This window comes from Nyctereutes procyonoides, unplaced genomic scaffold (genome assembly GCF_905146905.1).
Source record: "Nyctereutes procyonoides isolate TBG_1078 unplaced genomic scaffold, NYPRO_anot_genome, whole genome shotgun sequence".
NCBI classification, from domain to species: Eukaryota; Metazoa; Chordata; class Mammalia; order Carnivora; family Canidae; genus Nyctereutes; species Nyctereutes procyonoides.
Window position 1 is genome coordinate 5147785 of NW_026575044.1, and position 14631 is coordinate 5162415.

The 14631-nt window shown below is 36.4% G+C and overlaps 1 protein-coding gene across 4 annotated transcripts in view; it reads right to left on the bottom strand.

The window, feature by feature from the left end:
• RGS7 (regulator of G protein signaling 7) overlaps nt 1-14631 on the bottom strand; it is a 502122-nt gene that overhangs the window by 72340 nt on the left and 415151 nt on the right. For all 4 annotated transcript variants that reach the window (XM_055324554.1, XM_055324556.1, XM_055324553.1 and 1 more), the window contains 3 exons: nt 5015-5079; nt 4075-4151; nt 3883-3964 (listed from right to left, as the gene is read on the bottom strand). In XM_055324554.1, coding sequence (XP_055180529.1) covers nt 3883-3964; nt 4075-4151; nt 5015-5079 — 224 coding nt within the window. The remainder of the gene's footprint in view (nt 1-3882; nt 3965-4074; nt 4152-5014; nt 5080-14631) is intronic.

Below are 14631 nucleotides of genomic sequence, written 5' to 3' on the forward strand. Positions count from 1 at the left end.
GATCACGTCCTGGGCCAAAGGCGGTGCTAAACCGTTGAGCTACCCACACTGCCCCAACTGCAATTTTTTAAAAGTATAGTTTCTAGAACTGGGCACACTCTAAAACTGAGTTCCTTAGTGCTGTGACAAGCATAATTTTTACTTCAATTAAACTAGTTGCTAAAATTCTATTGATACAGACCATGAATGCATTAGCTCTTGAAGGGGCTTCATAAAAATATTGAAACATCAAATACACAAATTAACCCAAATTCCAAATTACCTTTGACATTTATTACAATTTGGTGCATTTCTCCCACTATCTTCTTGAGTAGTGAGTTTTTGACAATTCTATCTGGAATCCCTGACAACCGAAGAGTCCTTCTCGGTGTTAATGACTTCATTTATTTATTTTTCTTGGAGTAAACATGAGCACGCTCAGAGATACTATATTTATTTCATAATGGCATTAAGTGCAATAGATTGATTACACTGTGTTACATGACCTCATGGCTTTTTAAAAAGTAAAATCATATTTTATGTATATATATATATATATATATATACACACACACATATGTTCTATATCTTCAAGTGGAAATTCACGTAATATAATATAGTATTTTAAATTATTTTTAAAGTATACTTTAGATACTCTGAGATGCTTTCTGAGATTCCCCTCTCCTTACCACATTTCTAGCTAATGACTTCCAATCTATTTTTGATTACATAAATGCCAGAGTAGAACCAGATGAAAGCAAAGCAAAGCAAACAACACAATGTAGCAGATCACCTTTACTTGAGATAAAGCTTCATGAGGATTAGTTGTTCTCTGTTACTTTTTTTATTGTAACATTATCAGTAGGATTGTACAAGAAGAAGTAAAATGAAAAACTCAATAAATATTACTAATGAAATAACTCCATTTCTGGTTTTTGAAAACAAAGATACTTTATATACTGATGAAACTAAATCCTTCCAGGAAAATATACTTTTTGTAACTTAAAAACCTTTCAATTAAATTGTGTTATAAATCTGTGAAATTTGAATAGAGTGTTTTTTATTCTAACGGAAATATTGACCTCCAGATTTTAAGACTTATAGTGGTCAGTTCATATGTTTATAACTAGTATTTCAAAACCAAAATAAAAATAAGGGCATTCTTTGTGATCTCTTTCATGTATTAATAATTTAAGCCAACTAGAGTTATTTATATCTTTATAAAAATTTTAGATTTTTCTTGAAATAGTATATAGGTTACCAAAGATTATTCTATTTGAATATAGGGGATAGGACTTATTGCAGCAACACTACTGGAACTGGTCCTTTGGGGTTCATATTGTATAACTACACCTGACCATGGTGTTTTCTATATGGCAGCTGGGTTCCCCTAGATCAGGAATTTGTGGCCTACAATGTTTGAAAGATGGCTTGAACTAGGCTCTTGAAAACAGCAAAATGAATGAAAATGAATATTCAAAAACTATGAATAAAATATAAAAGTAAAATATACATATAACAAGACACTTGTAAACATAGCTATATCACATATGCAGTGCTGCTAATTCTTTATCCACACCCCCCCCTTTTTTTTTTTTTGCAGAATGGAGGCATGCAGGGAGGGTCTCATTCTTGCTATGGCTGTTTTCTTTAACTAGAGCTACTCTACTTCCCCATTGCTCCCCTTTTTTGTGACTCAGTTTCTGGAGTAGGAGATAGTTGGTTCAGGTTTGGCTCTGTCACTACCAGCTATGTGTATTTGGGCAAGTCATGTAAATCCCGTGACCATCTGTATTTTCCTCCAGAAAACAAATATGTGGTCATATCTATCTTAAAGGGTTTGTGACTAAAATGCTTCCATTGGATCTGAGTTTTAGGAATCAAGGACTATGTTTTAATCAACATTCCATGCAATACAATGTCTGGCACATATTGATACAGAATAAATGGTATTTTCATAAGAGGTTGCACAGGTATGCCATGTTCAGATATGGCTTCTTATGGAAACAGTGGTTAGTCTTTGTACAGGCAGATGGCCATAGGACTGATATATAAAAAAAGTTGAGGACAAAGGCTACCACTCAGACAGTTCAAAAAGTTGGAGAGGTAAATAGAGAATAACCTCTTTGAAGAGGAGAGTCAACACAATCAGATCATCCTAGGTAAGCTAGTTGGTAAACATCAAGGAAGGCCATGTTGTAATTCTCCTATTGCCTAAACCTAGGACATAGTTTCCAAGCTCTTAAAGAATAGCCTAAATAAAATGGAAAGTATAGCAGAAACAAAGAGTTTAGAAATAAAAGATTGATACTCAAAGAGATCCCACAGATTAGCTTCCTCAGCATCTGCACCTGCAATATGTCATCAGCAACTAGAAGTTGAATAAAGGAGATGAAGCCCATGGCTCCCGGGTGGTTTCTCCCTCGAGGTGCTCCTTGGGACGGTTTTCTGATTATAAGCCTAGTGAGGGATGCAGCAGGGGAGCCCCTGGAGAGCATTCATATGTGTTCCTTGCTGAGGGGAGACACAGAGGACTGGATAGAGCAAAAACAGCTGTAAACAGGTTCTGCCTCCAATAAGGGCACACAGAAGGCCAGGGAGCAGCTGAGTAACTTATAGAGGATGGAGCAGGGGAGTGCATGGAGGTGGGATCAATTGACATGCTCTGTGAGCTTGAGCAATTGCCATAGGACGGACATAGGCAGTGCAGGAAGTTATGGAGTGAAATCTCTTGGGTTGCAGGAGGATGCAGGCCATCAAAGCTGAACAAGGCTAGAGATGGGCCACCAGATGTCCAGAGGCATATAGTGGATAAACACAGGAACATAATGTATTGACTAGTTTCTACATTGCTTAAAACAAACAAACAAACAAACAAGCAAGCAAAAATCCTACTTCATATTCTTGTAACACTTCTGCACATGACCTTATAATCCTTTTTCACCATGAGGAACAAAACTCGATCTGAATATTGAACAGGGAAACCAATTTAATTCTTTTATTTTATTTTTTTTTTATTTATTTACGATAGTCATACAGAGAGAGAGAAAGGCAGAGACACAGGCAGAGGGAGAAGCAGGCTCCATGCACTGGGAGCCCGACGTGGGATTCGATCCCGGGTCTCCAGGATCACGCCCTGAGCCAAAGGCAGGCGCCAAACCGCTGCGCCACCCAGGGATCCCACCAATTTAATTCTAATCCTAATCCTTTGGGAATTCCAAAACAGAAAAATTCAATATAGAATTTAACAATTGCATTGCTATCTGAAATTGAAACACACATATCAAGAAATCTTTGGAAAGCAGATCTATTTTGGTCTGATCCTGACGGTAGTTGAGAGGAAAGTTTTTAAAATATTCTCATCAATCTTGATTTGTCCAATGCTGTGAACTTGATATTTATTCTATATTTATGTAAATATTACTCCCAAATGCCCTGTCTGTATTTAAAGAAATATATAGAAGACAAATGCATAATATCAAAATAGAAAGAAATATATGAGATTAGACATGTTTTCTTACGAATGCCCATAACCAGTGTTGAATTCCTTGCACATAGCTTTCTGGTATTAATCAAGGACATTCATTACTTGTTACTCTGAGTCACATGGTTTATGTAAGACTGCTTTGTTGCAGTCTTTTTTCTTTCAAGGATATAAAAGTATCAAGTACTTCAAATGCCAAGAGTGATGTGGTGGAAAAAATGTATAGCTTTATAAATTAAACATTACACTCCTGAATTCTGGTTATCTTACACAAAAGTGGCAATCTTTTCTTAGCTAAATCACCAAGATTTGGGGAAGAGTGATGGGGCTACCATGTTCTTCCATCACTTTTTCAGGCATCCTTCAATTCCCAAAGGCTCAGATTATGAAGTGGAGATAATGTTTGCACATTTGCTTACCACAGGTCTGTGGACGTCCCAGAATGCTCTTTCTTGGCTATCCAGGATCTTCCTTTCAATCTTGTCTCTCTTCTTGTCCACTCTGTCAACATCGTAACAATGAATAATAAGTAATGTTAATTGTAGCCCCTCTATGAACAAAGGTCACAACACAACTTGAACAAATTTTCCAAAAGACTCACAAGGACTCACTTTGCTTGTGCTTCTGCTTGCATAAAAATGAACTCCCACTTTCGAGCAAATGCTCTCTGCAGCCTGGCCAGGCTCTCCTGCAAAATATACCACAGGTGAAGATGTTCTGGTATTCACTTTCACTGCTCCCTTCTCATTTATCTACTGTGTGAATTTATCAAGAAAACAAATACCAAATTCTAACGTACTATGTATACTTTGGTTCTCCATGATAAGTCATGCTTACTGAATGTAGCTCATCTTCATTTATATTAACAGAGGAAACATGGAAACCTATCACAAATATTAATTTTATGAATAATTGACTTTAGAGAACCCAGTAAACATCTAAAATACTAACATTATTTTGTTTAAAAAAAAAGTGCTCAAGACTAATCCATTGGATTTTTCTGTGCCATTTTAGTGAGGAACAGGAAAGCAATACTTTTCTACTAATGATTCTGTCAGTCTATCCAGTTCCTGATAAGAATGTAAACCCTCAGCAGCCTATTGCCATTTCTAGTCAGTGCTTCAAAGTCAGTAAATCACAAATAGCAATTGTCTGAACAAATTACATCAGATTAATTTTATCTGCTGATGGTGGTCAAGTTGAAGGTTTTGCAAAAACTATTTACCCATAGCAAATGCTCTTTATTTCTCTAAGTTTGGATGTCTTCACTATATATAGGACACATCTAATGTTTTTACCCTTATGCCAAGGTTAGCAAAACATGTTTGTCCCTTCTCTTGTGAGTTTGTGCATCTAGAAGTTCACTGTCTCCAGTGTGAATGATGAGACGAAGCAAGCAGGTCAGGGATTTGAGCCATTCTGATGCCTGATCCCTAGAATCTGGTCCTTAAAATCCAGGGGTGAAAAGTCAACAGAATCTCCAGAAATGACCATAGACTTTATTCCTGTTCATTTTATGACTCTCTTTGCCAGAAAGCCCTTGGTACTTACAGCTTCATAGTCTGCTAGTTCCAGCCTTGCCTTATTTTGCATTGTTCTCTTGCATAGGTAAACCGCTGTAAGGAAAAAAAAAATGAATCGTTTCTTGCCTGCTTATTAACTGAAGGCACTCACTAAAAATAAAAATATAGCATTATAAATCAAGACATCTTGGTCTTTATTACTTTTTTCAGTCATAATTTTCTATCTTTATTTTTTTGACAAAAATAAATAATGGTAGCATTTTTACTGAAATTCAAACAGTGGTACCTATGAGAAACTAGCTATGTTTAGAAAGTTGGTAACTATTTATTTTATTAAAATAAGGGGGAAAATGTAGCCCTCTAAATAACACCTTAAATGAACTTAAACATCTAGATATACAAATAACACTACTGTGTTAAAAAAGAATTGCATGAAGAGGGAATCACTGGCACATTTAATTATTTTCATATTCTTCTGTCAACTGAAAGACTCTATTAATGTAAACTGAAGGCTTCTTGGCGTCTCCTTTGCTATATTTTGCCATCATCATTTGTTTTGCCACTAGGAGAGAGGAAACTATAATATCCTTCGTAACTACAATATGACTACCTTTTAATTCCATTTTTCTGAAGACTCAATATCCTTGCTGCCAGGGAAAGCCCACTTGGGCAGCAGATTTATGGGATGGGTGCCAGAGGGAGAGAAGAGGGCTACAGCAGCACCGTCATTGAAAAATCATATTTCTTTAGTTATTTCAGGATTTTTAGCAACTCTTAGGATAATATCAAGACATTCAGAGCCCTCTGGTACAGTCCTGATTTCCAGGACATTTCCATAATGTGATATTTGAGTCTCATGAAATTCAAGATAAACTATATATTTTAGGTGCTGAATAAATCTGCTGGATAGGACTGTCAAATACTACTTTTTGTGAGGTTAGTTCTGGGGGCGTCCTTGTAATTACCACCATTGAAGTAACCTGTGTCATCCTCAATTTTTGATTATGAAGTCCAGCTGATATCACTAAGGAACTATCTTACACAGAAAACCTGAAATCACTGCAAACACTGATGCTGTGTATTCAATTTGCTCTAAAGTTTCCTTTATGAAGGCCAAAGCCAAGGAGAAAGCCAACCATGAACCTATGATAACATTACTACGGACACCCAAGAACCTAGGAGATAATCTGAGAACACATCTTTCTACAACTGATCATGGGAATTTTATTTTTTCACTAATACTAGTAATTTTCAAAATCACAAATTCTCAAAATTAGTAAAAGTCAAACTTCAAAAACAAAAATGACATGATGCATTAATTTTCTAATTGGCCATAGTTTTCACTCACCCTTGAAGAGACTCTTACTGTAGAGGACAATGATTTTAAGAAGATATCTAAAATGTTCTCAGCAGTTGGTAAAAGAGACTGTAGAGTTTGTGCAATCCCCCTGAGGGTATCTCTTCATGAAAGAAAGATAAAATCTGCCTAAATATCTAAATTAAATAACTTCAGTTTTCCTAGCTTACCTTTAATCAAATTTCACGCCTGAGCTACCCACTCCTTGGGTCAGCCCTCCTCCATGTGTCCTGCTGCACCAGCCACTACTTGTTCCATTGATTCTGGTCATCTGATCTTTGCTCTTTTCAAAATCAGACCCCCTCTGGGAAACATATTTCTACCCTCATTAGGTAAACTAATCAGGAGCAGAGTGATGTTTTTTAGATGGCTGTTCACTAAGAAGTTACACACCCTTTAATATTGCTATCCTTTAATGTAATTTTTCTTAATTCTCTAGGAAGCAAAACAAAGGCATGGACAGGCAGCACCGGGTATACAGTAAACACAGTAGTTGTTCCACATGGATCCATTAAATGAGTGAATGATGAATGAATAAATGAATGGGATCTTTTTATAAGGAGATATTTAGCAGTTAAAACAATTCATGATTTCTACCAGTCTTTTTGGTAAAGAGGAAGAAGGAAAAACCTAGGTTAGCAAGTAGGGAACATTCTGGACACTGTTAAAGGCACTGCAGATACAATTATGACCAAAAGGTCCCAAACCTCACCAATCCAGTGTGGACACAGGACAGTAGACAGGTACAGATGATCCTTTTATTCTTTATCAGCAGAGTGTTAGCATTGAATGGGATGCAGATGAGAAGGAGGTCCATGTAAATAAAAGAGGGTTTCAATTCCAGTGATTTTACAATTTACCAAAAGTTTTAAAAAATGAGAGTAGCTCTGCATCTTCAAAACTATGACTCAGGTCAAGTGTTTTTGTACTAATCCCTATTTTCTTAGGTGCCAAAAGTGCTCTATGGGGCGTCCCATATGGACCTAGGCCTGTGTGCAAGTGATCTTTAACAGAACCCTTGTGTTTTTTCTGCAGCGCCAACATATTGAGAACAACTAAAAAAGCCATTGGTGGATTTTTTTAATGTTGTCCATTATTGAAGATTTAATTTAAATCTTAAGTTTAAATATATCTTTCTGCAGTAGTTTCAGACCATATGATACAATTTTGAGGATCAAACAAACAAGTAATTTAATAGGAGGGTATGCCACTGAGTGGAACAAAGTTTGAGAAGGCCTACCGTATCACTTTGACTAAAATAGCTGTATAGTAAATGCATACAATCTGGTGTGAATACACCTTAAGACTGAGGTATCAAAGTTTCTGGATCACACACCTAACTTAACAGAAAGTGAATACTGGCATGAGTTTTTTTCCATGAAATTTCCTAAAGTTCTCTGAGGTAGAATAGTCTGTTGAACAAAAACTAGTACCTCTTATTTTTTTAAAGAGTTTATTTATTCATGACACAGACACACACACACACGACACAGAGAGAGAGAGAGAGAGGCAGAGACACAGGCAGAGGGAGAAGCAGGCTCCATGCAGGGAGCCCGATGTGGGACTTGATACTGGGTCCCCAGGATCACACCTTGGACTGAAGGTGGCGCTAAACCGCTGGGCCACCGGGGCTGCCCCCAAAACTAGTATCTATGACAAAAGTGTGCAGAGTTGAATCACAGAGGTCTGTGAGAAAATTACTAAGATCCCAATATCTAAACATGGAAAGGACGTAACTGTATAATTCCAAAGATTAGAAATACAATTGCCACGTGAATATTAAGTCATACAAATATAACACATATTGTCACGAAACTATCTTTTTTATTGTTTCAAGTTCATTGTGTGAGCAAATTCTTCCCTAGTCCCTGAATAAAAACTCAAGCAGCATCTACAGTCTTGCTCGTCACTCAGGTAATTCAAAGAGTGAGCCCCAACTTATTAAAAAGGGTGTCTATCCCAAGGAATATTAAAAAATTCAAGCCTGGTTTACAGTCTTGCGGTCTTCCCCTTTCCCTTTTTCCCCCAGTTTCTGTGGTGAGAGAGATGTGACCACCGTCCTTGTCCACCTTGTGCTTCTGCGCCCCCACCAAGAATTGCTGACCAAGGCTTCTAACTTTATGAAGTTGGAATATAGGGAGGAAGCAGGATGCTGCCATTCTTTCTTGACTGATAGCAGCATGGTGATCTAATGCTGCCATTCTCTGGTCTTGGCAGAGTTGTAAGGCAGATTATGTTTTTCATATTACTTTGTGGGATGCTTTGGAGAAATCACACGCTGTCATTGCTGGGAATCTCTCATCTGTAGCGTCTTTATAAGGGCTGATCACTGCCACAGCCCTTGGACTATACCCCTGGCCTCTCTCTGTCTAGGCTGTTCTCCAGGAGAGGACTCTGTCATATCTGGCTTAGATTGCACACAAGAGAAACACTCATGCAGTTTTTGTCCTGAAAGTAGGCCACGGAATATAGCCATTTCCCTTTCAATTCCTCCACCCATAACTGGATAGCCTGTCTCCTGCCCCTTATAATTCCAAGGCCTGCAGTTCATGATCCATTGTGTTCCCAGGACTAGGTGACTCCTGTCAAGCACTCTCAGAAAGCCCTTGAAATTTCTGTCATGGGACTTGAGATGAGGGACATTCTCACTCATTCTTCCCACTTGGGGCTGATGGGGGCAATGACTCCTGACATCCTAACAGCTACAAAATCAGTCTTTAAGCCAACATCTTACCCTTTAATGCCCTCAATGGGAGCTGACAGCAGCTAGTGTGACAATTTGTATGTCAGTCTAGCTCAGCACTTTCACATCTGGTGTTGATCCACTTAACACGTTGGCTGGATTTCCATTTTAGCATCCTGTTACGAAAATCACTTTCCACTCATTAGAAGAGCAGATATGTTACTGATTGGCAATAACCCATTCTGGCCATAAAGAAGTGAAACAGCACTGAGTGTGAGCACCTAACAGTGAAGTCTTTTTTTTTTTTTTTTTTTTTTACAGTGAAGTCTTTTTGAAAAGAATTTTGACAATGAGTAATCACGGCCATTCTTCCAGTACTTGCACTTCTGAGAATGTAACCCAAGGAAATAGCATGAAATACAGAAGTGTAAGTCTTCATGATACAGAATATAGGAACACAGTGGGGCAAGGAATTCATGTGTATTTCTTCAATGACATGTTGTATCATCATTAAAAATGATGCACACAAATTGTTTTACTTTAAAGTTGAAATAATTTAATTTTTAAAATCCTTATTACTCATTGTAAAAGTTAAGGCAATTCAGAAAAAATATAAATATTAAATCTTTTTTAAAAAGATTATTTATTTATTTACTCATGAGAGATACAGAGAGAGGCAAAGACAGAGGCAGAGGGAGAAGCAGGGAACCTGATGTGGGGACTCGATCCCAGTACTCCTTGAGTCGAAGGCAGATGCTCAACCACTGAGCCACTCAGGCGTCCCAGAAAAAAGTATAAATATTAAAGCAAAAATCATTCTAATCTTACTTCTGTCATTATTTTGCATATATTCTGGCTTTTTCCATTCTATACAAATCTACTAACATACACATGACTGTATTTATATCAAAACTTTATCTGCATATATTTATTTAAAACAGTACTACATATGCTATCTTATGAGCTTTTACCTTTAATGTTATATTTGGACAATTTCATGTCAGTAAGTGCTATTCCACAATTTTGAAAAATTATTTCATTATAATCCATTTATTATTTATTTAAATGTGGCATTATTGTTGAACACTTGGATTATATCTTTCATCTTGTGATTATTTACTAGTTCTTCTGCAAACATGTATGTATGGCTGTATGTTTATTTTTTAGATATTTGATAATTTCCTAAAGTGTCATTGCTGAATGAGGGTGTGTTCACCTTTCAAATCATAAATGTGATTTTACATGATCTGTGTAACCAACCAGCATGAATATGTCTTTTATCCTCTCCAACTCTGAAGAGTCCATTTTAAGCAAAGCAATCAGTTATTCTGTTAAGACAAATCAGATTTAATTGTATTTAAACTTACCATTTTTCAACCACTTCCTATCTTACTTCACTTCCAGTAAAAGCCAAAGTCCTCGCGTGCCCGTTTCGTTATCCTTGGACCTTGCTTCCAACTTCATTCAGATGGTGGCTGCTTCTCCTTCAGACCCATGCTTTCAGTGACACCTACTACCTCCACCCAACAGCCCTTTGTTCCCCATTGTCTTCCTCTACACAACTTTCTACCTCTTGACATACATCTTCTGTATCCTTTTATGTAGGTAGCTTATTAGCTTATTTATTTTTAGAGTGGTATGTTCAAGTGGGACAATTTCATTATGCCAATCTGTTTTCTTATATTTAATGATAGATTTTAATGAAAAAATATGTATGGATTGCCACTTTCACTAACTTGGCTCTATTTAACACTTTTTACCTTGGGTTATTTGTCATATTGCAAACCCTGGTTTCATTTTCTTTTATTTGCCTGGTATCTCTTTGCTTTACCAACCTACTTTAAAGGGTTGGCATGTTTGGCTCATCTTCCGTGCAGACAGATATCACTGGATTTTATTTATGACCTAACCTAAAGATACCATCTACTTTAAAAAATAAACTTAAATATTTACATTCATTCTTATAAGTTATATTTGTTCTTCCTTTTCTTATATCTTCATCTCTCTCTCTCTCATGATTGTATTTTCTTTGCTTTCTATCTTTTGTTACACGATATGTATTTTCTTTAATTCCTCTTTTAATTATTTAAAAGTAATAAAACTTTTTACCATTCCATCAGTGGCCATTAAATAACTATTTAAGATATTTTCCTTGAATTTTAGTCTCAGAAATTAAACATTGCCTGTTACCCCCATAAATGTTATCTCCCATAAACACTGCCTAATGTTATCCCCCATAATGTATTTCACACTCTCTGTCTTTCTAATTTTTTAATGACTGGAGTTTATTGTATGCTCCATTTTTTCTAGTTCTTAAAAAATTAATTATAGTATTCACATTCCATTTGGAGATTGCTTTAATCACAATTATTTAGATCCTGGAAGGCATGGAGAGAAAGCTGTTGTCTTGGAAAATCAGAGTGAGAAAAAACATTGCCTTGGCACATTTTAAAAAATTTAGATTTCCTAAAAACTATTCTATCATGGCTCAGATCTTCCAAAAAAGAGGGCTATTACCTATTGTGACTATCCTTCTTATTTCTGGTTTCCTTTGGCATTGTTCACTCATTTTGGATTGAGGCTACTTCACTGGTGAAGCTGACCTAGAAAATCCTGGGTTTGCTGTTGTAACTATTGGCCAACAGCATAACAATTCTGCAAGGATATGACATTGTTCCTCCCCTTTACTCTTAGGCTTGCTCCCTGAATGAGAGAGAGAGAGCCTGAGCTGCTTTATGAAATCTAGGTCAGAGACAAAACATCAGACAAGGCATAGGGCTGTTTCTTTGAATGCTGTGTTTAAGCCTAAGAAACCTTAATCCAAGATGGGGCAAGCCTTTCTCTACCCTCCTAAGACTTACTCACTCCAGCCCATGTAGATTGACGAATCATTCATAGGATTGGTCAGAACTTCATCCAGTTCTGTAAAGTTGCCCTAATTTCTTGAGAAGAGAAATTTTAAGTCTGATATCATCATCTTCCTTTCTTTTGGCTAAATTCTATTGATTCCAGAAAGAATACATCTTTCAAGTGAGTGGCTTGTGGCACCATTTTCCAATTTCTGTGCTTTCCTAATAATTCTTTCTACTCCAGTTTTGCTTTCTTTTCTTCTTATTCCATGCAGGGGCAGGGGGAATAATTTTGGAAAGTGTCCAGTAAGTATGGTGTGTGAGTCAGCTCTTGCTTCTTACATCCACTCCAAGATGCAAATGTGTTTTGTGATTATATCTATGCTGAATGAATGTTCCCTTAAGAAATCAATGATTTTTTTATTTTTTTGGATTTTTTTATAATATAAAAAACTTAAAAACATTATCCTTAATTTCACTCTAAAGAGATAATTATCTTCAATAACAGTATTTCCAAAATAATAATTTGAAGGTATTTTTTAAAAAGATTTTATTTATTTATTTGGAAGAGAGAGCGAGTATAAGCAGTAGAGAGGGAGAAGTAGGCTGCACATTGAGCAGGGAGCTTGATGTGGGGCTCGATCCCAGAACCCTAGGATCATGATCTGAGCCTAAGCAGCTGCTTAACTGACTGAGCCACCCAGGTGACCCAAATTTTCTGATATATGTTAATGAAGACCATGTTATTATAAAGTAGAAGAAGGAATACACTATTGTATGAGATCAAATACCTTGACTAAAGAAGATTAATCAAGATAAGAAAGATCTGGGGCACTTGGATGGCTCAGTTAGTTAAATCTTCTGCCTTCAGCTTGGGTTATGATTCCAGGGTCTTGAAATTGAGCCCAGCATCAGGCTCCCTGCTCAGTGGGGGTCTGCTTCTCCCTCTCCCTCTGTGATCATGCTTCCTCTTTCAAGTAAATAAATAAAATCTTAAAAAAAAAGATAAGCAAGATATACTATGGTAACTGAACACCTGGGACCATGAAAATCTTCAAATACCTGCCTTGAAGGTCTTAAGAAAAAGGAATTCTTGTAGGATACCTGTGGGATAATAGCGAACCACTATGAGGATGAAAAAAATTAGAGCTGTGGACTCGTACCTCCTCCTAAAGGAAAAGGAAGTGTCCTCTGATGACTCTACCATGTAGACTGCTGCAAGTTAAGGTGTTTACATGTATTATTTTATCCAGAGCCTTAAGTAGTTGACTTAAGTTATCTAGTTATCTCAGAAAAAAAAGTATTGTCATCTTTATTTAATTGACAGTAAGTGAAATCCTTTTCCACAACCATACAAATAACTAGGTGAGTCAGAGGGTTCTTGGGTTTGTGATCACACAGCAGATGCTTATCACACATAAAATACAAAGGCAGCAGCAATGGGAGCATTACACTGACTCTCAGTGCTGAGAAGAGCAGAAGTCTCTTGCATCTATTTTCTACATGCATCCATTTTTCTTAATTTCTGAGAATGTTGCTCCTAAATGTAAGAACTATTACTGTCACTGTGAATCTTATTTGAATCCAGTTCTCTGTGCATTCATCCACAATTTATATTACAGATTGTAAGCTCCAACCACTTAAATTGCTAAACAAATGAAACAGAGCTGTTTAATTTATCTTCCTTTGTAAATATATCAATGGCTCCTAAAAGGTTTGATTGCTTTTCTAAGGCTCATGAGTTTTGGCGATTTGTAATTCCTTACATTGCTGTGGATATTTTATTCTCCCCAAATTTACTTTCTTTCTCTCTCTTAAAAATTACAGCTAATTATCATTATTTGCTGATTCCATATCTGCAAATTTGCATACTTGCTAAAATTTATTTGTAGCTCCCCAATCAGCGCTTGTGGTGTTTTTATGATGGTTCACAGCCATTCAGAGCAGTAAAACTAGAGTTGCTAATGCACACGGTCTCAGTTGAGGTGGAACAAGGCACCTTCCTGTTCCAGCTCATTCTGTAAACAAATGCCCCTTTTATGATCTATTTAGTACCACCTTTTTTTTTGGCATTTTTTTACTTTTTCTTAGTGGTTTTGCTGTCTAAAATGAGCCCAGGGATAGTGCTATAGTGGCATCTAGCATTCCTAAATGCAAGATGACTCTGATGTTCTTTTTGGAGATGATATATATGTTGGATAAACTTCATTTATGAATGAGTTAGGATGCTGTTAGTTGTAAGGTCAATGTTAATTTAAAAATATATATGAACTAAGTTGTCTGCTGAAAGAAACCTACATAAAACATGTCTCCAGAGACTTGCAGGACCTGAACACAATATTTCTCCTAGAAGTAATGGCTCAGTAGTCACTAATTCCATATTTTGGTAAATTTATAGAACATAACTACCTCAAAGAACAGGAATCAACTGCATGTGTTTGTGTCATTCCCTCTCTTGAATAGTATTGAATAAAACAGATCTTTTCTATGATAACAAAGATACCTACAAAACTTTCAGATGCTCAGCTAGTTATCTGCAGTAGTACCTGACTTCCCATTCTTTCTTATGTGGCATTATTACAAGCATTTTTATAAATGCTTGTTGCATTTAGTAGAATTTTAAATCAATATCTATTTTTAATGTAACATAATAAGAAATGCCATAATTTAACTTTCATGATATTTCTGAACCACTGTTATAATAAAAATATTAACTTTCAAGCAAATTTCCCATAATACACGTGAAGGGTTCTTAA